Here is a 23,344-nt window from a genome sequence, read left to right as displayed (position 1 = left end):
GCGCAGAGAGGCAGACAGCGCGCGCGCGTGCGATGCAGCTGATGAGCAGCATCATGATCAGCGCCGGTCCGGTGGCACTGCCGTAGTGCAAGAGGTATACCGTGCAAGAGCGAGGAGACGCATGCGCATGCACGCCTACCTGGCTCTGTCTGCGGACACGTGTGCGTGTGTGTGTGTGTGTGTGTGGTGTCACGACGCTTCGAGGGCGGCAACGGGGGCGGAGCGAAATGTGAAGAGTGGGAAAGAGGTGCAATGATGACGTCAATGGCGGCCGCGGCGGCGACAGCGCGCACAGACACCTCAGCGAGCGAGAAACGCACGGGCGTCCTTGAGCAGGTCCACCCTGCCGCCGTGAGGCAACGCGGCAGTGGTGACTTCAAGCGTAAAGGAAGCATCCCCGGCGGGCGACGTGGCGGATGGATGGGGTTGGGGGCAGGGGAGCTGCCACGGCCAAGTCGACGGCTAGTGCGTCTTCAGCCGACTCTTCCAGCGCTGTGAGCGCGATGGCGACACGCACGTTGTCCTGAGCCTCGGCTGAACAGCCCGGCCGATGCGCCTGTGTCCCCCGACGGCGCCCGCAGCGACGCGTTACGCGGCAGGCAGAAGAGTGCCATCGTGCACGCCTCCCTTCCACTCAAGCGCAACTTTGGAAGCTCGGCGTACAGGTGGGCCAGAGAGCTGAAGCACTCACGGAAGTAGACGTAGCGATGGTGAAATAGATTCATGCCCTCCTCGTCTCCCACATCACCAGCGCCAGCAGATGCAGCCGCACGCTTGCGCCTCACAGCCCTAGCGCGCGAGCTTTTCGACGCGGCAGATGCGGTGATGGGTGCAGCGGTCGTGGTGGCCAGCGGCAGCGCTGCACGCGCCTTGCACGGGCGTTGCCGCCGCACGCGTCTGCCATCCGCTGTGTACGCGTTCCAGCAGTGCCGTCGGCACCACAGCGTCCTCGCGGACGTCAAGCGTGAGCACTAGGATGGCCGGATGCAGCTATGGGAGCGCCGTGAGGAGGATACGGTCGAGAGCGAGCGGAACACGGGCGACCAGCGTCGTCGCTCAAGCTGCTGCGGACGGTGCTGAAAACATCAACGCCGCGGCGAGTAGTTCAATGGGCGGAGTCGCAGCGGACCCCCCTCCCGCAGGCACACCACAGCCGTCTTCCAGCACGCCGCCGGACGGCGCTGTCGCCGTCGCTGCGGTCGTTCTCCTCGCGTTCAGCGAAGAAGCGACAGACAGCGCCGACGACGGGGCTGACGGCAGCTTCGCTGCCAAAGTGTGTACCACACGACACGGTGCAGCGGACCCCCATCGCCTCAGCAGGGGCCGCCGCTGCCGTTATGAGCGGGGCCGGTTCCTCGCCACAGAGCAGGTAAGGCAGCCGCTGACGCAACCGTTGGCCGCGCACCTCGAACGGGGACCCGCGTCGCAGTGCGGCTGGAACGGCAGCCGCGCATGCGGATCCCGGAGAGGCCGCGCAGAGATGCAGAGGACGCCGAGAAAGGCGACGACGGCCCGGCAGGCGAGGTGGTCAGGAGGGTGTCGAGAACCTCTTAGCAGCACTGCAGCAGCGCGGATGCATCGACCAGCAGTGCGCGTGCCGCCGCAAGGTCCTCCCTCCACGAGATGGCGAAAAACTGCCGGGGGAGAGTAGCCGGTCGCAAGCATGCAGACGCACGCAGTACCGTTGCTGAGCGCGGCACCTTTTACGCGGTTGTGCGCTCCCTGACAGGCGCCGCCGAGCCAAGAGTTCTGCCCTCTCAGCGCTGTCGTGGTGTTCACTGCATCGGCGTGCTTGCCCGGTGCTCTGCTCGGGGGCTGACAACGGCCCGACCACCATCGGTACGGAGGCTTCGACAGACTTGTTGGTGTTTGCTGCGTCTGAGGAGGCAGTGCAAGGACGGCCGACAGCTACAGCGCCGGCCCCCCCCGTCCTCGTTAGCCGGCGCGGCGGCCGCCCCCTCCGAGTCTGTCGCGATCGCTGTTTGGAGCCCGCGCAAGGAGGACAGCGCCTCGTCCGCGGCATTGTTGAAGATTTGAGCGCATAAACATGCGCTCCTCCGTCTCCGCTGGTTAGCCTTGCGTGACGACATGGATGTCGCTGCCGCCACCGGTGCCGCCCAGCCTGAAGCGCCACGTCTACCCGGCAGGGAGTGGAGGGCGCAGCCGCTGCAGCCATGCACGATGGACAGGTCTGACGCGTGCCGCGGCGACGCTGTCTCACCAGCGTCGTCAGCCTTTGCAGTTCGAGCTGCTGCCGCACGAAGCGGGTGCATGTAGGGCACGCATGCGCCCCGAATCGGGTCGAAGACATCAACGCTGAACTCGACCGAGACCGTCTCGTGGGTGTACTGGGAGAAGTCCTCTAGAGCACGATGCAGTTCACCGTTGCTGCTGCCGGCCTCGTCCTTGGCGGCGTCAGCGACAGCACTGACCATAGCCGTAGCACCAACGAGCGCCTTCGGCGCATGTTCGGTGAGGCCGTAATGGTGTGGGTGGGTGAACTGCTTAACCAGGTCCTGGAGTGGGAGGGGTGGCATCCAGAGGTCCCTCGTCTGAGTTGTGCCATCCACTGCCGTGGCACTGCTGCGGCTGGCGGCCGCTGTCTCTGTGGCCATTGTTGGAGAGAGCGTGGTCAGCACCGTGTCCGCGGCGCTGCCATCGCCGCCACCGCTGTCGGTATTCGCGCCTCTGCCCCCGCCCTCATCATTTGCGGCTTCTGAAGTCGCGGGGCACCGTGGCTGCACGTGCAGTAGACCATCCCCGTCGGCTCGCAACGGCGGGCCTCGGAGCAGCCACACAAGGCCGTCAGCGGTCGCTTCGGTGGCGGTGGTGGGTGGTGGTGGATTCGCGGTGGCTGGCACAAACGTGAGCAAGAGCAGCAACAAAAAAAAAATATGATGATCGGAGAAGGGGAAGCGCATGCACGCACGGCCAGGATATCGTGAGAAGACAAGGGCAAGGGGCAGGCGCTGCACGACTCGTTGGGCGCCGCGTCGGGTGTTGTGCGTGCGTGAGTTGCGTCTGCCAGGTGAAGCCATCGACATGGGACGCGAGACGAAAATAAAAGTGAAGAAACGATCGAGGAGAAGAGGCGCGAGACGACGACAGAGATTCCAGAGTAGCTGAAGAGCGAGCACGTGCGTTAGCACATGAGAGAGAGTGGTGTAGCATGGTGGGAAAGAAGTAGCAGTCGCCGTGATGCACGAGATCGTCAGAGAGCGAGAGCGAGACACTGACTCACACCTCTGCGGGCGTCTGTTCATGTGTGTGTGTGTGTGTCTCCCCGCCACCTTAGCGGTGTCGTCGGTACTCACTTGCGGATCCTGACGCGTTGCACGCTCGCGTCTTCCCTTTTCAACCATGTCCCTTCATGATTGAGGAGCGCCGCGCTGTCGCTGGAGCCCTCCTGCACACACACACACACACACACACACACACCAATGACGAAAGTTGACACTCACTAACGACCCCCTCATTGCCTGCGCGGGCACGCGCGCGCGAAACGTCCAACGCCGCTGCGTCGTCGCTGCTGCTGACCGGCATGCACACCAGCACAGCGCCCGCGCTGGAGGCGCTGTGTGTGTTTGATAACCCGTTTTCTGCGCGCGGTCTCCTATTCCTGCATCAGTTAGGGAGGGCGTTGTGGAGGCACCCTAAAAACAGTTCAGCGCGCTGTACGTGTGCGCGCGTGATGACCACAAAGTCTTCTCACGCAGAGGAGAGAAAGAGAGGGGGGAAGGGGGGCAGGCAGGCAGACACAGGCAGACGCACCAGCACACCAAGGCCAACGCTGGTGCACACCCCTTCTGCACGTTGTTTTTTGGTGCGCGTGCCTGTGGCTGCCTGCCTGCCCCCCCCCTCTTACAGTTTTGCGTTGCAACCGCCTGCTCAAGAGTCGGCCACAAAGAAATTGCCATCCGTGCATGTACAGCGCGCGTGCTCATGCACACACACAAGCACACACAAGCACACACACATACACGCGAATAAGAATGTGTGTGCTTGTGTGTGTGTGCTTGCCTGCTTTAGTTAGCCAGGTGTGGCGGTGGAGATGGAAATTTAAAAGTCCAGCAACAAGACGAAGAAGACGAAGAACAAGACGAAGAAGGAGGGGGGAGGTCCCGTGTGTTTGTGTCACCGAATAGACGGAGAAAGAGCGGCGAGACGAACACGGAAAACCACTCCCGAGAAGAGGCACGCGGGGGGAAGGGGGGCGACACAGGCGTTGGAAGTCGGTAAAACGGATGTCCAGAGCATCGCGCCCTCCTCTCCGTGTGTGCGCGCGTCTTTGCAAGAAAGCAGGCCAGGCAAAGGAAGACAGACCGGGGGAGGGACACAGAGAGCTGCTCGAAATCGACCATCAACAGAGAGGCGTGGGAGGGAGGGGGATGAGGAGGAGGGGTCGGCGTGAGCGTGATCTCCAGAGAGGGAGGGACGAAGAACGGCAAGGGAAGACGAGGCCGACGGAGAAGGCGGTAGTGGCGGCACTGGCACCGCACAGTCAACGCACACCTACGTACTCTTACCCATGACCGTCTGCGATGGGCGGGGTGGGGAGTAGGGGTGGGGGGAGGAGGGAGGAGGAGGGAGGAGGAGGGGGGCAGCAACGCGACAGACGCAACTGAAGGGAATCAAAGCGTACAGGACGACCGCAACACTAATGTTTGCGTGCTCGAAAAAAGAGGTGTCACGCGGACGCCGCACACCAAGCACATCCGCCAAACGGGAAAGAAGGAAAACTTGTGGAGGAACAGCGGAGCTCCAGCACATACACACTCACACACACACACACTCAAGCACTCTATACAGGTTTCGTCGCCGCTTCCCCTTCGCGTAACGGGCACAAAACACAGAGGCAAGCATTCAGTCGTAGTACAACACTACAGCAGACTCCGGCGGGTATGCGTGCAGAGAGGGAAGGCGGGAGGGAGGGAAGGGGGGGGTGGCTCGAGTTGTTTTGTTCGCCCTCACACCCACTTGGATTAGCCACAGCCTCCCTCCCTCTCTGCCACCTGCAGATTAGGGTGCATGTATCCTTTTCCAGACACACCAAGCGGTTGCTGATGCGGCAGTCTCTCTCTCTCTCTCTTGATCGCTCGCTTGCTGTAGCTCTCTAGCTCCCACTGCTGACCCAGTGTGACAGCATCTGCTTCGTAGCATCATCGCTACCTGTGCGCACGCGCGTGTGCATACGCATATGTGCCTACTTGTGCGGGTGTGCTGCTGCCTGCGTGCGCCTGTTCTAGCCCCCGCCCCACACCCATTCGCGCTGTGGAACATGCGTTATCCACCCCCCCCACACACACACACACACCGCTTGCTGCCAACGGGCGCCGTCAGCTGTTTTTGAGTGCAAAGGGGCCAAGCGGAGAGGTGGTGACAGCGGTGGCGGCGGCGGTGGGGAGCCTCGCCGACGGACGCGTGAGAGCAGGCGAGAGAGAGAAGCACAAGAACAACAGAGGGTATATATATATATATACGGGCATGCAGGTGAAGCACCACACCGACACACGTACACTCACGCGCACCTGCACAGATGCAGAACCGCATGTGCCCCACTGGAGGCGGTTGAGGAAAGCAATGCGGGGCGGCGAAGCAGGACAGGCCGATCCCAGGTTCGCCCCTCATGCTCCCTGTCGGCCTTCACAAGCACGCACACCAGCAGTGAGACCAGTCCAGAGATGAGCAGACACGTAGCTGCTCATCACTGATGCGAAAGATACCACGCACGTGTCGGCATGCAAACATGGCGCAGGCCCGCACATTGGCGATAAGAGCAAGAGAGAGAGAGAGATGCGTAGAAGTCGCGGTGGCCATCAACGAAGCCGACAACATCGCCAGCATCAACATCGACCACGACGACAGAGATATACAAAATGAATGTAAACACAGAAAAGGAGGGAAGGAGGACGCGAGGCCACGTCGTTCAAGTCAAGGCGGGAGAAGGGAGAGCTGAACGGCGATGAAGAGAACGGGAGGAGCGTGGGCGATGAAGCTGTCCAACGCACACGCACGCGCACGTGAGAAGGTATAAGAGGCGATGAGGGAGGGAAGGCTACAAGGAGGAAGCAAGGAGGTGCGCACCTCCCTTGTTGCGTTGTGGCTCCGCACTGTCGCTGTTCCTCTCCGACCCGTTCTCATGCTCGCACCTCCCTCTTCGCCTTCGCCTCCACTGCACCACAGGTGCTCGCTGGCTGGATGTTCGTGCCCGCCCCCTGCTCTTGCCCTCGTTGGTGTTGCCTTCTAGTGTGCGTCGCTTCTTCTCTCTCCTGAGCCCGCGTGTGCGCACGACGACTCTACTCCGCGTCTTTCGGTTAAACAGCGAGCGCGTAAAGGAGCGGAAGACCATAACCATGCCTGCCCTCCCCCTCCGCCTCCCCCTGTATGTCCGTATTTTGTCGTTGTGTGGAGGAGGGGCGGGTGTAGGGTACACGCCTGCACCACTGCCTCACTCGCCCTCTCGCTCTCCGTAGCGGGGAGGAGTGGTGGACAGACGCATGCAAGCGCCACACGAAGCAGTCAACACGTGCAGGCAAAGAAAGTGCGAGGGGGGCATCACCAACACCGGAGAAAAACAAGAAGAAACAGAGAGGAGAGAGAAGAGAGCCGAGGACCACTGGGTGGCCGTCATCACCGCCGCCATCAGTTAGTCGCCTGCCTTCGCTCTATATGTTAATGGGGGAGGGAGAGGGGGAGGGGTCGAAGCTATATCGACACACACACACACATACATACACGCATACACAACTGACAACAACATCGATGAGGTCTCCCTGCAAGGGCGAGGGAGGTTACAGGACAGAACAGGGACGACGAAGAAGAGAGGTGCGCGGGACGACCACAACACACGTCGTCGACAGCGGAGCAGAGAACAACGACGAGAGCTGTTATGTAGACGTGCACACACACATACCTACCTACCTACCTACCTACCTACCTACGTGCATGTTGCCCGTAATACGCGCACAGACACACCGCCACAGACGTGCAGGACGCAGAGAATCGACTCGTACAACGTACAGCGTACACCGCCTGTCGCAGACGAGCACTCACCTACACACACACACACACACGTCTACACACACACACGTGACATCTACGCATGTGCGTCATCAACGCCACTCTCTTCGGCTTGGGAGTGCTTTTCCTTCGCTCCCCTTGCTGGAGGCTATCCATGTGTGTGTGTGTGTGTGTGTGTGTGTGTGTGTGTGTGTGTGTGTAGTTGCGTTTGTGTGTGTGTGTGCGAGCGATGGAAAAAGAACGAAAGTCGTGTAGCAGAGCGAGAGAGAGCGAGCGAGACGGGCACACGGAAGCGCACACACGCATACGCGCTCATACGCACGAAGGTATGCGCGCATGCGTGTGCGAGCCGTGGGTAGGCGCGCCGTCGCTGCTGCGGTGCTGCTGCTGCTGCTGCTCAAACCCCCCGCCGCTTCCGTTTTTTCAAGCCGTGCAGGGTGCGCAGGGGCCACCCGCGGCTGAGGGTCGACAGAAACGGTTCCAGAGCACAGCTCAGTTAGGCATCAGCAGGCGTGCCACATGCGGAAAGCCTGCCTCCATGGCACACTCGGCCGCAGTCATGCTGCGGGCGTTGCGCATCGACAGCAGCAGTGGACCAGCCGTGGGATGCGAGTAGCGCAACCACTGCGCCACCTCGGCCTGGCCGCCACACGCTGCCGCGTGCAGGATTGTGTTGCCACTCTTCGCCGCCACAACCGAGCGCAGGTCAATCATCGGCTCGGCGGGCTGGGGGCATAGCAGGATCTGCAGCACGCGCAGCTGTCCGTTCCATGCCGCGATGTGCAAAAGGCTTCGGCCCGAGTAGTCCAAGCACTCGAGGAAACCGTTCGTGAGGGTGGGATCGACGTGGCGGAGCCTCCGGAACACCTCGACGTCAGCACCAGTGGCGGCGACCTCAAACAGGTACTCCTTGTCCGCGTAGAGCTCCGAGGCAGATGTGATGGCGGAGGCCTCGGCGCCGGGCTCGGTCTCGCTGCGGGGACTGCGGCGCCTCGGCGAGGTCGTGCCGCTGGCCACAGAAGCCGACGCGTAGGTGGCGCAGTGGTCGGCACCGCTGGGGAAGGCGGCGCCAGCGCTGCGCTGCGGGCCGGCGGTCGCAGACGCCGGTGCGACACCACGACACGTTGCGGTGGCACCGGTCCACGCAGAGGCAGGGGCAGCGACGAAGTTCTCGGCAGGAAACGGACTGGCCGCGAAGGAAACGGTATGGTGGGGTCTGTGCGCAGACTGCGCGGCGGGGGTGGAGCGAAGGGTGCTGGTCGTGCTCGAGGTAAGCGACGGCGACCGAGGTGCCGTCGCCACCGGGAGCGCGCCAGCCAGTGGCGGCGGTTGGACGTGAGCAGGAAAGCACTCGCTTGGGTTTTTCGTAGAAGCCGGGAGCTGGGCGGCGGAGGGGAGACGCGAGCCCTCGAGAGACGAGGCTTGCGAGGCGTGGAGGAGCGTCGGAGTCGCGGCACTGCTGATGTGCGGCGGTATCACGAGCAGCTTCGCTTGCGACGCCGTGGCCGGGGCCTGCGCTGCGCTGGTGTACAGGGAGCTGGCAGACGCCGTCTGCTGCTGGGTATCAAACGAAAGCGCGGCACTTGTGGACTCCTGCAGGGAGGCGAAGCGAGTCGAGGCTGGGATGTTGGGCGCTACCGGAAGCATAGCGAGGTTGCCCAAGGACTGCGCATCAGCGGCGCTCGATGGCGGCGCCGCGGAGGCGTTGTGAGCGGTGTTGTTCGCGTAGTAAGATTCCGCTGACGTGGATGGCGGCACCTGATCGGCGGCGGCGGCCTCCTCGGGCATCGGCGGCGGCGGCGGGAGCTTCGCGCCCTGCACAGCGTAGCTCTCGTATCCGTTCGTCGGCACCGTTTTCACGGACATGTGCATAGTGGCGGGAGACGATGGGGGTGGCGCTACCTGCGGCACGAGGTAGGTGGCGATCGCCGGCGGCCGAGCAGGCGCGAGGCTGGGCGGCGTAAGCTGGCTTTTCTGCTGCGGCGTCGCACCAAGCACCGGGAAAGACGGGGCTGCGCCCTCCATGGCAGCGGCCGTCGCACCCTCGTCCGGCTTCAGTCTCGCGGTGGTCGCGGCTGGATTCGTGGCACTGGGATCGGAGGCGAGCAGGTTGCTGCTGCCGACGTGTGTGACGGAGCCCAGCGTGCCGGCAGCGCTCTCACGCGGGACTGAGGCGACGGGGATAGACACCGGGCCGGTGCCATCGATGTTGTGGGCAGCGGGCACGGATAGGGGCGCGGCGGTGGAAGAAGGCAGGCTGCTCGGCTTGGACGCCGAGTTTTCCACGGTGGGGTCCGCCTCCTCAGCGGGCATCGGCGCGACGCTGTAGGTGATGGTAACCGCGCCGCACCCGTTCAGTGCGCGCTGCGCCAGCGCAGCGACGCCGCCGTGGCTGAGCTGAACCACCTTCGTCGACGTCTCCGGCTGCACGTCGAAGAGGGTGACCGTGGCGGTGCCGAGCGGGTCCTCGATGTCCACAAACTGGATTTTGTTGAAGGCGCGCAGCGTCAACATGGCCGGAAGCGGGCAGCCGTAGAAAGTAAAGGTCGTATTGAATTCCGGGTTCACTGTCTTGCACACCACCGGCGTTGTCACGCTCTGGGCACCGATCGTGGCAGTGAAGAACGGGTTCGACGTGCCACCAGGGTTGAGCGCGACGAGGGCCTCCGCCTTTACAATGGTCAGCGTGACAACGGCGTTCGGCATTGCAGCGTACCAAAGCGGCGGCGAGCGAGGAGTGGGGGAAGAGTGAGGGGGGGGGGGGGGGGGGGGGCTGAAGAAGAGAATTGATCAGAGGGAAGGAAGAGGAAGGGGGAGGGCGAGGAAGTGAGGAAGTGAGGAAGGAAAGACAACGACGATGATGAGTAGCGGATGTTTGTCGTGCAAGCGGCGGCCGCGGCGGTGGTGGTGGGGAGGAGAGTCGCAGAAGACGAGAGAGACTGCGTGTGCGCATGGAAGTGAGAGAGAAAGAGAGAGTAATGACGATGATGAGCCGAACCGACGAGCGTGTGTATGTCCGGATGTGTAGACGTTAGTGAGCGTTGTGATACCGTGAAGAAGCACAGGGAGAGATTGTGAGGCAAGTCGGTGGTCAGCGAAGGAAAACGGCAGGGTGAACGGCAGTGCACGAAGAGTGGCCGTTGCCCCTGCAGCCTTCAGCTACGGCGGCGACAGGGGGAGGGGGGAGGGTGCGCACGCGTGTGACGCGTGCACTCCATCTCCTTTGCAGAGGAGTGTGACCGAGACACGCATACAATGCTTCGTGCAGTGAGGTCTTAGTCCTCCCCCTTCCTTTCTCCGGTTCGAGGAAGGCCATCATCCACACCCATATATATATATATATATATGCATGTATGACAGGGCATGGAGAGACAGGAACGCACCGACGACTGCGTACATACATGCCCTCTATCTGTACATAGATATGTCCTTGCGTGCGTGTGGATGCTTACAGCTGCACGTACAAGCTCTGCTGTCGATGTGTGCTAGTGGTGGTGGGGGTGGTGTGGCGAAGGGGGGAGGACTTCGGGTTAGGGATCATTGAAACACAAGAGAGTTACGAATATATTTTATTTTCCCGTTAGAATCGCATACATGCACCCACACAGAGAGAAAGGACGATGGTGACGGTGACGGGGTGGTGCCTGCGCACCCATTTCGATCTACCTACCTACCTATGTATATATATATATATGTGCCTGTGTCTGTGTCTGTGCAGCCCAACGTACGAGCCGCCAAGGCGCGTGCCCGTCTCACCTGAGTGGCGCCGCTCGCTTTCCGCTGTTCGTTGCCCTACGAGGCATCGTTGCGATTGCGGTGGTTGCCGTGATGGCGGGAGCGGCTGCCGCGGTCGTGTTTGTAGGCGTGCGACGGCGACTGGCTACCGCCTCGATGGCGCGGTTTTCGCTCGCGATTGCTGTGCCAGTCACGAGCGTCGCGGCGCTCATTCCTCCCATCATCAGCGCGGCTGCCGCGGCCGCTCATGTTGCCACGGCCACGGTCGTTGTCTTTGCTGTCGCTGCTGCGCCCTGGAGACGCACCCGCAGGTTTGGAAGCATCACCCTCTCCCGCGTGGTGCTGGATCTTCTCTGATAACGGTGCCGCACCAGCAGCAGCAGCGGCAGCCGACGAAGTCGTAGGCGCCTTGGTGGCGCTTGGCTGACGGAAGCTGTGCGACCGGTCTCCCGAGGAGCCGGGGCGACGCGGCGGAGCGTGGCGCGTCTGCACCTCCGTCACCACCTCCGCCTCGGGCGTCTGCGAGAAGGTCGGCGACGAGGGCGCTGCCGCCGACGACGCAGTCGCGTTTATGCCACTCCTCTCGCCGGTGCTCGCACTGGACGAAGCCGAGCTTGAGAGCGCTGATGGCGACAGCGGTGCCGGCGCCGGGTTCGACGCGGCAGCCGCAGCCGCAGCAGCGGACAATATGTCGACGGTGCTTGTGAAGAGCGTGTGGCGGCTGCCGAGTTTCATGCCAACGGCGTCCTCCAGCTCGGACAGAATCGGGTCGAAGTCTTCACGCAGTTGAGCAATGTCGCCGCTCTGCATGACGTTCCGCAGCGCGGGGGCGTGAAAGGACGCCGCGGCGTGCGGCAAGTCTGCGTCGCCTATTTCTGCAGAACGCCGGCCCGGCTGTTCTCTTTTCTGCTGGCGAAGAAGACGCTCTCGCACGTCCGCGGTGATGCTGCCGCCGCCCTCGCCACGCCGCTCGTGACAGGCACGGATCTCCGCCATGCGCTCCTCGCTTTCCTCGAGCGCCGCGATCGCCGCCGGGATCTGATCGAATATCTGCTTGCGCGCCAAATCGCGAATGGCGGGCTTTGGCAGCAGCAGATGCTGCGCCATCACCACCTCCTGCTGCTGTTGTGCGTGGTACTTACTTGTGTTGTGTGGGCCGCTACCTTTCTGCTGCGGTGGCGGCACCGCCGTGGCGTTGCCATCAGGGGCAAAGTAGAAGTCGCCCAGCAGCTTCGTCATCTCCGCCGGTGGCACACGCAGGCAGTGCAGCAGGTGCTTGAAGGCTTGCCGGCGACGGTAGGCGGGCGGGATGCGCAGCAGATGGCGCAGCGCGATGCCCGGTTCGCCGCGGAAGCTCCACATGGAGGCGATCGCGTTCAGGGCGTTCACCACGCCGGCGATGTGGTACGGCATGAAGAGGTAGTGCGCGGCAAAGAAGTCCACGAGCTTTAGCAAGTACGCCTCCTGCCAGGCGCGATCCAGCTGCTCCGACATCATGCTCATGCGGTACGCGGCCACGTAGTCGCGGCCGAAACTCACTTCCGCATGGAAGAGAGGGCAGGTGGCGATGGTGTGGCCGTGCTCGTAGCAGTGCCGGCACAAGTCGTCGTGCAGGGTGCGGCTCAGCTTCGACAAAAAAGCATTCGTGTAGGTCGGCCGCGGTGGTGGTGGGTCGATGGATGGCCGCACCGCCTCCGCATCCAAGAGGGCCAGCAGCTGCGCGTGTTTCTGCTCCACCTCAGCCTCCGGCAGGCCAGCCGCGCGCCAGAGATCGACGTAGGCGGCGTCGGGCGGCACCATTTCGACTGGAATACGCCGCAGAACTCGCACGCCGTGGTACAGCTGACGCGTGGCGAAGCAGCGGCGCGTCAACGTCAGCAGTTCCGTCACAAGCTCCGGATGCGAGCGCATCATGTCCGCCGAGAGCCGACCGCGGTTGTATTCGCTGTAGACGTACGCCGCCGCCGCACCGATGCCGTCGTGCACGCAGGCAATCCCGGCGACGTTGCGTAGTACGAGCAGCAGCCGCTCCACTTCTGTTGACGCCGCCGCCAGCTCTGGACACTCCACATAGGCGTGATCGGGCGAGAAACAGATAAGGCAGTATTGCCGCACCGGCACAGCTGCCGCGCGAGCCGCGAGCGGGGCGGGCTGCGTTAGAGACGAGCAATGCGAGCTGGCGAAGCTGTCGCTGTCGCTGGCGATCGCTGTGCCGTCGGTGGAGGAAGAAGACGCGCGTGTCAGCAACACCCGCACACTTTCGTCCGAGAAGCCGTTCATGCGCAACACCGTCGCCGTTGTCGCCGTGGACACGCACTCCACTGGCGCGTGTGCGTAGAGACGGTACGTCTCACTACATTGTCCCACCGCGGACAGCTTCGCTATCGTCTTGTTCACGGCGTACACGAGCGGGTCGTCGAAGTCGGCACGTCGGCGAGCCGGTTGCTGCCCAGCGCCGGTAGACGCGAACGCCGCGGGCCGGAGAAGATCAATGTGGGCAATCAAGTACCGGTAAAAGGCATGCAGCCGCTCCGGCCCCGCCGTGGTCCAGCCGTCCACCTGCGCCTTCAGTCGCCGCCGCAGGCGCGCGTCGCCCTCAATGTCGAGTAAAGCTGCGGCAGCGGGTGACAGCGAAGACTCTCCAGCGGCTCCGCTGCTGGTGCTGCGGCTGCCAGACAGGGCCAGACGTTGTACCCCCTTGAGCCACTCGTCGAGGCGCGGGCACATGTGTGATGCATGGCGTGCGTCAAGGCACATGCAGCACGTCTGCGTCACCTGGACAAAGTTGACCTGCCTCGCTGCCGAGGTGGGGTGGCCGATTCTACTGCTGCCGCTGGCGGCGGGTCCCTTCAACGGCGTCGTCGGTGTCGATGACCGCTCCAGCAGCGCTAGCGCCTCCGCCTCCGTGACGTTGAAGTAGTGCACCATGCGCAGGTAGGCCTCCGTCGCGCGCTGCGGCGGCGGCACGTGGCAGAGGACGAACGCGGCGCGGCGATACTGCTGCACACGGCTCAGAAGCAGCGACAGACGGTTGGCGTCGGACGAGTGCAGCTCGGCGAAGATCTCGCGGAAAGGTGAGGATACGAAGGCCGTGTAGGCGTCCACGACAAGCCGCGCACTCGGCTTTCCCGGCGGCAGCAGCACCGGCGGGGAAGAAGATGACGACGACGCCGCAGACTCGGGATCCGCGACGGACGGCGCCAGTGACGTGACTGCTTGCTGGATGCGCTGCGACAGTCGCTCCAGCACAGCGCGCTGCTTCTCCTCCGGGCTGAGGCTGATGGCGGTGCGCGGACGGCCCTCCCCGGCCGCCGACGCTGACACGGCAAAGTTTCGGGTGACAATCGGGCACAGGCGCCAGTCGTGCTGGCCAAGGCAGACACGGCACGTCTGCGCGCCGAAGACGGCGTTGAAGAAGATGTCGTCCGCGTCTGGCCGCGTGAGGTCTGCCTGCGTCAGCGCCTGGTAGGCAGGCGACACATCCTGGCCACATGCCTGCGCCAGTGAAGACAGCGGAATGCCGAGGCGCCGCTGAGAAACAGGGATGAACCTCGTGTACACGTAGCCGGCTAGCACGCGCTCCTGCAGCCGACAGAGTACCTCCACCAGCCGCAGCAGGCGGTCCTGATCTGCCGGCGTCGCACGCAGCTGGAAGGTGCGCCGGTACAACATCAGCAAGTAGCCAGCCACAATCGCGTCAACGGGACGCGCCTCGCAGTTAGACATGCGTCCGCGAAGCTCTTCCATGGCATCGCCGCTCGCTGCCGCGTACAAAAAGTTCCGCCAGGGCGCTGCCGGCCCGGTCTCAGCCCCGCACGCGCTGCAGTGCACTCGACTGCTCCACTCGGTATTGTGCTCATGGCACCACACGCACACCCAGGCGCCGTCAACAGCCTGCGCAGACGTCAATGTCGACCCCGCTGCCGCGGCGGCGTTCGCCGGAGTGGATAAGTACTTGAGTGTCGACGCATCCAGCGCCTGTGCAGAGACGGGCAGCTTTGTTGGAAGTGTCGCGAAGACGACGCGCGATGCGGCGCCGGCGGCGCCGTCGTCTGCGACGTCACGCACCCCGCGCTGCGCCAGCACGTGCCGCCGTGCGGCGCGCTGTAGCTCAAGACGGCGTGACGACTCCTCCATGGCTGCCCGAACGCCCAGTACCTGTACACCGCTCGCCGCCTCGCCTGCAACGGGGAACAGCGCCAACTCTGTCGACACAGAGACACCAGGCACCAAAGTCGCCTCTTCGGCGGCGCCGGTGGCCATTAGCAGCGCCGACGACAGCGACACGTCAAGTGCGCCGTTCTCTCCTCCCTGCTCGGTGCCGTCACGCTTAAGGTGCCACCGGAGAATGTCAGCCGCGTCGCGTGGCGGAGGGCACAGTGCGACGTCGCTGCGCGTCCATCCCTCGCCGCCCTGCTGCAGTCGACGCACACTGGCCGAGAGTCGCTGGCGAGTCCTCTGTCGCCGCTGCTTGCGCTGCGCGCGCTGCCGCTCCACATGCTCTGCCGACAGCCGAAAACTTGGGATGGTGTCGGGGTCCTTCGCAGGTACGACTGCCATGCAGTTCGGACACGCACGGTCGACGTACACGTCGACCTCCGGCAGTACACTGGCGCACGCGGGGCAGATGAGGTCGCGCAACACGTGGATGAAGGCGTCGCGGTGCTCTGAGGTGAACAGAAAGACGTTGTCGAGCACGGCGTTGTACAGGGTGCTCAGCTCCTCCTGCAATCCGAGCCGGATCAACGCTCGTGCGGCGGGGACGAGGTGGCGATGCAGCGGCGGCTGCACGTGCACGCCAACGTCGACGAGCAGCCAGCGGAACAGCTTGCGCGCCACTTCGCGGGCCTCGTCGGTGTGGTGTGACGGGTCCAAGCGATTTAGCAACCACAGCGACATGTCCACGCCGTCGATGATATGCCGCGCCGACACGCGACGTGCAACGTTCAGCGTCAGCCACGGATCCGCGCCGTGACAGAGCACCTCCATCGCGTCGAGGCACAGGTCGCCCGCCTCCGGCACATCCAGCTGCGTGTACCAGTGCGGATTCTCGCGATTTAGCTGCTGGAACGTGTGCCAGACGAGTTCCCAGTGCATCATCGGCAGAGACGCGTGCGCTCGGCCGGCGGCAGCGGCGGCCGTGCCACGATACCGTCGCGCCGCGGACAGCGCGGCCACAGCGTCGTCCTCTTCGTCGCCGCCGTAGACGGCGTGCGCAAGCACGTCGCGGGCATCCCGCATCACCTTGAAGAAGACCAGGAAAGGTGCGGGGTGTGGCACGACAGCGCGTGCGAGGCGCGGGTAGGAGTCGGCGTCTGCCACCGTCGCGCCGTGATGGTGTGATCCTGGCTGGTTTTCCGTCGAGGCGATGGTGGTGGTGGTGGTGGCAGCTCTTGCAGCTCTGTCTTTAGAGCCCTCCGCTGCCGCCTCGAGCTGGGCCTCCACCAGGCGTTGTGCCGCCACCACCTGATCGCGCAGGAGATGGCAACTACGCAGGTAACGGCGCAGCACGTGCAACGCCAGCAGCGGCGAGGCCTGCGCCGCGAAGGAGACACCGCAGCGCAGCATCACTTGCGCCGCCATCGTGGCGTTGAGACCGTAGACGATGCCGTGGCGCGAGTTGATCATGCGCAGCGCTGTCGTCTCCCACAGTGCACGCGCCCGAGCCGCCGGCGACGTTGCAGCAGCGCCGCCCCCCTGCATTCCCTCCCGCTCCACATCCGCCAGCAGTGCTTGGAAGGACGAGTGGCTGTAGAGCGCGCCGGCTGCACCGGTGGCCCGGAAGTCGCCTGCCGCAGGCGTTGCGTCGCCGTTGTGGTGTTCCACCGCGTAGCCGAGCTCCACCGCTCCTACCGCGCACCAGCGGGCTCCGTCGCTACCGCCTGCAGCACTGCCTGCAGGCACCACCGCCGTCACCGGTGTTGCTGACGGCTGGTCTTCGCTGCCTTCTGATGCTAGCTGTGCGCTCTCCTCACCCCTCTCGTCCCTAGGCAGCTCTTCGCCCGCGACAGTCGCGTCGGCGAAGACGGCACTTCCGATCGCACCGTTCGCAGGTGCGAGGACTGTGGCGCACGCGCGAGCGTCGAGCGCCCCATCTGGCACTGCGGTGGCGGCCACTGTCGCCACCACGTCGCGAAAGTGCACAGCACTCGGGGAAGCACTCAGTGGACGCTGGCGCAGTGCGCCGAGGAGCGCGCTTTCACCGGCACGCGTCAAAACTGGACGCGCAGACGTCGGAGTTTCACAAGAGCTCCGCAACGTTGACGAAGCCCCTTCGCGCAGGCTCAAGAGCCGCCACAGCAGCTGCGAGTGTGGCAACTTCGACTTCCCTGCCATCACCACCAGCTGCGACCACGCATGCGGCGTGATCCACTCAACCGGCATGTCTGTCACGACATCGACAGCGGTGTCGAAGAGTGACTCTTGCAGCGTCGCCTCCAGCAGCAAAGCCCGCACCTGGGGAGTCTGGTAGAGCAGGCGCGCCTTCTCGTCGGTGCGCAGGCGCACCGCAACGCGGTCGAGCGCTAAGCCCGCGGCGGCAGCTGTGCTGCGATCTCGACGAGCCGTGTGTATCGTGGCGAGTAACGCCTGGCACACAAACGACGGCGCGGGAAGCCGATGCCGCAGGATCGTGTCGAGGAGGACGGCCGGTGCGGGGGCATCAGGGTGGTGAAGGAGTCGCTGCGTGATGTGTGCCACGTGGCCGCGCTCGAGGTAGCGGTGCAGGAGGCGGTCAAAGGGCTCGTACTGCTGTGCGCGCAGGTGCACCGCATCGCGATGCAGCACCGTCGGCGACGCGCGCGCAGCCGTGGCCGACGACGTCGACGGGGATGAGGACCACCCATCTGGCGAGGGAGCAGAAGATGACGAAACGCCGCCGGTGCCGGGAGCAGGCCGCAACGACGCCGCGGGGAATACAGAGATGCGCACATTGTTAGCACAGGTGCGGGAGCGGGTGAGATAGCCGCCACGGTCACCGCTGACAGCAGCCGCAGAAGTGTCGAAGGCGCTGTGGAGCAGCGGTGGCCGTTCTTGGAGGTGGTAGGCGCCACCAGCGCACTCCGGCACCTCAGCGCCAGAGGACATGGCGAGGTAGTGGAGAGATGTGTGAAGGCGGTGATGCCGCATGATGGCCGCCGCAAGCGCCGCACCAGAGACCCTGTCACCGCCCCCGCCACGCGTAACAGCAGCTTTAGCAGCCGCGTGGCGCAGCGTCGTGGGAGGAGAACGAGAAGATGTGGCAGGCGATGCTGAGCAGCCTCGGTGATGCGCCGATCTGAAGGTGGTCTGCACGGCCTCGCCGTCGCCACTTTCCTCCTCGGCATGGCCGCGGCTGTGCGTGGCGGCCGCTGCGTACGACTGCGTTGAAGGCTCGTGAGAGGACGCCTCTGCGCCGGTGCTGCTACGTCCGGTGTAGGTGCTTGCGTGTCGCGCTGCGTGGCCGAGCGGCGACGCCGCGGGAAGGCCAGCGGGCGCTGCAAGTATCGTCGACGCCAAGGCGAGCGTTCGCAGCCCTGCCACGCTCCGACAAGCACTTGTGCGCCAGTAGCTACCATCATCGCCGCCATTGCGGCGGAGCAGAACGCCGTCCAGCGGCGTGATGCCCGGCAGAAAAAAAACCGCCGTCATCGTGGTCGCGGCACGCGCCACGGGTACGCAGACAGCGTGGCCTCCACCGTCACCGCACGGCAGCGGTGTCACGTTTGAGCCCACTGGGGCCGTCAGCAGCGAGGAGGACGATATCTGGGCTCGCGACGGCGCTGCACACACGCTGGCGCAGCGTCCCGAGTATGCAGCGGTTACAACAGCGGTGACCGTGGCCATGGCAGCGTACCTACTCAAGGCGGTTGCCTCGTACGCAGAAGAACCAGCTTGCAGTGACGGCGGCGGTGTCGGGCAGCGCCAAGCCCACTGTGGGTGTCTTGACGGCGAAGACCGAAGCGTCGAGGGGGGCGGCACGAGCCCGTCGGGCTTTTTCCGCTGTCCGGTGTTGACGCGCGAGTGCGGGTCCTGAGGGTAGGAAGGGGGCGGTACCTCTAACGCGCGCACTCTCACCGACGTGGCAAGGGGGTCGCCGGGCTTCCGCTGGTGCGCGAGCAAGCTCGTTCTCGGTTGTCTCAGCCGCCGCACGCGCGTGCGGTGGTGCAGATGGAAACCGACTTGAAACAGAAAGAAATCTCCCCGAAAACGTGCAGGTGTGTGGGTGTGTACCTTTGGCGGTGATGACAGCTCAATTTTGTGTTTCGGCGCAGCTTAACGAGAGCTTCGAGAAGGATGACGACGACGGTGACGATAGCGGTAACTCTGCGCGTGTGTGTGTGTGTGTGTGTGTTGAGAGGGGGGGGGGAGTGCCTGGTGAGCGAAGCACACCTTGCTGCTACGCCTACTACTGCCCCACGATGGAACGAGAGAGCGGGGAGGAGAGGGCGGGATGGCGCAAGAGCACGACGCACACAGGGAGAAAAAAGCATACACGTCCGTGACATTTGAGCACATGAAGAGAGCGGTGCCGCGCCCCCAACCCTCACGCCATCGATGTCCACCCTCGGGCCCTTGAACGGCAGGCACCAACGGAGGTGGGCTCGCGTCTGTAGAAGCGAGGAGGGGTGGCATTCCGAGAGAAGAATGAGGCGGCCACACGATGCTCCGCACAAGCGCAGTGGTGAGTAGCCATGCTTGCGTAGCTGCCTTCGTGTACTTCGTCTTGCAGCCGTGAACGCTTTAGGGAGAGGGGAGGTAAGGAAGAGCACTGGTAGGATATGACGACCGTGTGCCTTCCCCGCCACCATGCGACACGACAAGAGCAACGGACAGGCAGACAGGCCCGCAAGTGCAACGCAGGCAGGCAGCCACCGACATGGGCCAGCGGCCCCTTGTCGTTGCCATCCTCTTCCCCACTTGTCGCCACGGCAGCCTCTGTCGCGGCGGACGCACCTGACCGCATATATATATATATATATATATCCATAGAAGGCTGCTGGCCGCCTCCCCTCCGATCTCACATGGGCCGCCAGGACTCTCCTCACACAGACACGCGCACAGACGCACGCCTCTCACGGCATCCGCGTCCTCACTGAAAGACACGCGCCGGCTTAGAATTGAACAGGACGGAGCCGCGCACAACGCCGACCAGTTCGTAGTCTTTGTACGCCGTCGCTCTCGTCGTCTGTGCCGCTGAGGGGACGTCGGAGGCGCTCTGTGGCAACTGAGGTGAAAACGGTGGGCCGCCCAGTACGGTACCCTCGACATTTTCCGCCTCGCGAGGGCGCTTGCGTGCCCCGACACCGTTACCGCTTCTCCCCGAAGACGCCGATGCCAACGCAGCACATGCGGGATCGGCTGCAGTCGGCCTGCGTGTGCTCACGTCGTCCCCGTCACCGGTAGCGAAGTCGTCGAGAAAAAGCGAGTTGAGGGAGAGCGCCTCTGGGTGCTGCCCGAGCCACTCTGAGAACAGTATTGTTGTCTCCGACGTCGGTGACGATGACGCGCCATCGGCCGGCTCCGCGACTCCTGCACCCCCACCACCACCACCACCACCATCCCCTGTCGCCAGCAGCTCGCGCGGCTCTGTGATATCACGCGATATCTGTGACCGTGCCATCTGCCGACGCAGCTTTCGCATACGCGCAGGCGTGCACTCCCGCAGTACAAGCCACGGGCGCTTGAAGCTGGACCGGCTGCCGTGCACCCGCAGCGTTTCGATACAGAGGGTGCATCGCTTCTCGTCGAGGCGGTCCTGCTCCACGTGGCCGAGCGGCACCTCCACGACGGCGGCGCAACGGGAGGCGGTGGGCGAATTCGGTCGCGGCCGTCGAGGGCTGGCGGGAGAAGGGCAGCCTGGGGACGATGTGCCACGCAGCGCTGATGCAGCTGTACTTGTCGAGTCTGCAGCGCCGCGCTGCTCGCCGCTATTGTGTGAAGTATACCAGGGCATCACGACATCTACGAGCTCGCCGGGATCTGCCGTGGCACGATCTCCGCCCTCGTCGTCATCATCGCCACCGGTGCTGTTACTAGAGCGACTGCTGCTGCAGCTGGAGGAGGGATACGATGACGACGGGGCCGAAGAGAGAGGCATGAGATCGTCGCCCGTGCCGCTGGCGTCCTCTCCTACCGCGGTGTCGCTATTGGCTGCCCCCCTCCTGCGCCGCTCACGCCGTGACGCACGTCGCCGCTCCTTGGCGTCTCGTGCGGCCCTCAGTGCCTCCTCTGTGATGACGATCTTGCCTTGCAGCTCGATGATGTCCATCACTGGCACATCGGTTTTCGCAAAGACGCGGATCATCCGTTGGGGCGGGGTGGGGTGAGGGGTGAGGGGCGAACACGGTAGCTCGTGCTGCCGAAGGGTTCCGTTGTGCTCTCACGCTAATGCTGTTTTGGTAGTGCTGCTGCGCTGCACGGTGCTTGTTGTCGTCACTGTGGACGTCCGCTGATGAACGAAACACCAGCCACATCAGCTCACGCACACATGCGAGCCAGTGGGGAGGGGAGGGAGGGAGATGGAGGGAGGGAGGGAGATGGAGGGAGGGAGGGAGATGGAGGGGCCCAAAGAAGCAAGCACGAGGAGCGGTTGAGAGGAGATGGTGAGGGCGTGCGCGCGTGAGAGGCAAAGGTCGGCGGAGGGGGGAAGATGGGGTAAGAGAGGGCAGCTCGCGCCTGGTGTGCGTCGTAGCAGGAGAGCAAGAGCGTATGATAGTGCACATGTCGGCAGATGCACACCCGCGCGAGTGCGCAAGCGCCCTTCTCTGCTTGTGTACCACCCGTCACGTCCTGCTTGAGCCATCACTAAGTGTGTGTGTGTGTGTCGGGGCGCACCGGCGAAGAGTGCGGATGTGAACAGGTGGGACGTGTTACGGACGTCGAACAGAGAACAGAGCACACGCCACAACGTGAGCGCAAAACACGCGAGGAACAGCCCTGACATGAGGCACAAGACAAAGAGGGGCGCGTCCCCTCGCCCTCCTCTCTCGCTGGCCACAACGACGACGACGCGGGAGGGGATAGGGGGCGCGCAACACATGCGCTTACATGGCTTATGCATCCTTCACCCACGGATGCGGCAACTCGCGATCTGGGTAGTGCTCACGCCAAATCTGTTTCATAATGTTGTTGCGCCCGATAATCTCGCCATGGAAGACGCCAAGGTTATACTTCCAACGGAAGGATGTGAGCATGTCAACCCAGTGCGGGTTCGTCGGGTCCGGCCGAAGATTGCGCTGCTCGATCTCCTCGACGCAGTGGTAGTACGTGTCGCGCTCCTTCTGGCACTTCCACGAGGTCCACATCTTGTCCTGCAGGCAGCGTGCCATCGTCTTTTCTACCTCCGCGCAGCGCCTCTCCGCCTCGCTCCGCACAGTGTTCTTCAGTTGCTGCGACACCATGGGCGGCAGGCGCAGTGCCTGGATGTGGTCGATAGTCTCAAAGTCTTCGTTGTAGATCTGCTCGATGAGGTTGACGTGTGCGGTAGCGGATGCCTCCGCCCCGTTGTTACCGCTGCTGCCACGCCCCTTCATCGATGCTGCTAGTTGGTGCCTCGCATATGGCGATTGCAGGTGCGCGTAGGCCTTGCGCTTCGCCGCGTTCTCCTCTGGCGTGCTAATATCTGAGCTGAGCGAGACGTCTGGCGCGAGGCCGAGGTCGGCGTCGCTCGCATCACTCACCGCGCCATACCACCGGTTGACCGTGCCTTTGTTGTCGCCAGTGGTGGTCGTGGCAGCCGGCACTGCCGATGACGAGGACGCCGTCTTTGAGCCGTTGGCGCCCATCTCTGCGTTGGTAGCACAGACGCCAGTCGATCAGCAGGAAGTGAGGGAGACCTGCGAGAAGGCGCTCTCCTTGTAGACCCCGCTGGTGGCGGTGATGAAGGTGCTCGGGAGGAGGAGGGGACGGCAGCGGTGGCAGAACGCAGGCACACAGACACACACACACACACAGACACACACACACACACAGACAGACACGCGCAGAGAGAGGGAGACTCTGTGGTTTCACCGCTTCCGAATCGTTTTTACTGTGGGGGAGCGGCAGAGAGGGAAGGTGTCAGAAGGAAGATGCGAGAGGAGGAGGGCAGAGATGGAGAAGACGCCGGGGCGTTGTACGAGGAGCAGGAGAGCAGCGCGTGGTGCGTGCAGAATGGCGTGTGGGGAGGCAGAAACAGAGAGAGAGAGAGAGAGCGATTCATGTGTGCGTCTGCGCGCATGCACTGTGGTGCCTGGCCATCCGCTCAAAGAATAGTCGAGGGTTTCCTTTTCCCTGTGTTCCGTTATCTACGTGAGATGGAGAGCACACACAGACACACACACACACACACACACGCACGCACACCACAAGCCAGAGACAGACAGAGCGAGACAGGACGGAAAGGGACGCGACGCGACACGCCGCCTCCCTCCCCCCTTCCCCCTTCCCTCCTTCTCACAGCTGACGGACAGAGAAAGGCAGACCTATGCGCATGAGCACGCACGCCCACAGGTAGGGCGGCAGGGAGGAGGAGAGAGGGAGAGCGCCGATGTGCCAAAGTACCCAAAGAGAAAATACACACACACACGTGCGTGCACGCCTCCACCGCGCCACCGCGCAATACCTCGGA

General features: G+C 63.7%; 5 protein-coding genes across 5 annotated transcripts; all 5 read right to left on the bottom strand.

Annotated features, from left to right (window-relative positions):
* Positions 1 to 1,775: 1,775 nt before the first annotated feature.
* Positions 1,776 to 3,362, bottom strand: LMJF_06_0710 (hypothetical protein; the record flags this gene model as incomplete). Its single annotated transcript, XM_001680790.1, has 1 exon — positions 1,776 to 3,362. One exon carries the CDS (start codon positions 3,360 to 3,362, stop codon positions 1,776 to 1,778), a length of 1,587 nt encoding a protein of 528 aa, XP_001680842.1.
* A 4,150-nt stretch (positions 3,363 to 7,512) lies between these two features.
* On the bottom strand, positions 7,513 to 9,726 carry LMJF_06_0700 (conserved hypothetical protein; the record flags this gene model as incomplete). The annotated part of the gene is made up of 1 exon (XM_001680789.1): positions 7,513 to 9,726. One exon carries the CDS (start codon positions 9,724 to 9,726, stop codon positions 7,513 to 7,515), a length of 2,214 nt encoding a protein of 737 aa, XP_001680841.1.
* A 1,086-nt stretch (positions 9,727 to 10,812) lies between these two features.
* On the bottom strand, positions 10,813 to 17,883 carry LMJF_06_0690 (conserved hypothetical protein; the record flags this gene model as incomplete). The annotated part of the gene is made up of 1 exon (XM_001680788.1): positions 10,813 to 17,883. The coding sequence occupies one exon, from the start codon at positions 17,881 to 17,883 to the stop codon at positions 10,813 to 10,815; it is 7,071 nt and encodes a 2,356-aa protein (XP_001680840.1).
* Positions 17,884 to 19,825: 1,942 nt separating this feature from the next.
* Positions 19,826 to 21,040, bottom strand: LMJF_06_0685 (conserved hypothetical protein; the record flags this gene model as incomplete). Its single annotated transcript, XM_001680787.1, has 1 exon — positions 19,826 to 21,040. The coding sequence occupies one exon, from the start codon at positions 21,038 to 21,040 to the stop codon at positions 19,826 to 19,828; it is 1,215 nt and encodes a 404-aa protein (XP_001680839.1).
* Positions 21,041 to 21,788: 748 nt separating this feature from the next.
* Positions 21,789 to 22,520, bottom strand: LMJF_06_0680 (conserved hypothetical protein; the record flags this gene model as incomplete). Its single annotated transcript, XM_001680786.1, has 1 exon — positions 21,789 to 22,520. The coding sequence occupies one exon, from the start codon at positions 22,518 to 22,520 to the stop codon at positions 21,789 to 21,791; it is 732 nt and encodes a 243-aa protein (XP_001680838.1).
* Positions 22,521 to 23,344: the final 824 nt, after the last annotated feature.

Source organism: Leishmania major, chromosome 6 (assembly GCF_000002725.2).
Source record: "Leishmania major strain Friedlin complete genome, chromosome 6".
In the NCBI taxonomy this organism is placed as follows: Eukaryota; Euglenozoa; class Kinetoplastea; order Trypanosomatida; family Trypanosomatidae; genus Leishmania; species Leishmania major.
This window is presented reverse-complemented; position numbering and strand designations above follow the sequence as displayed.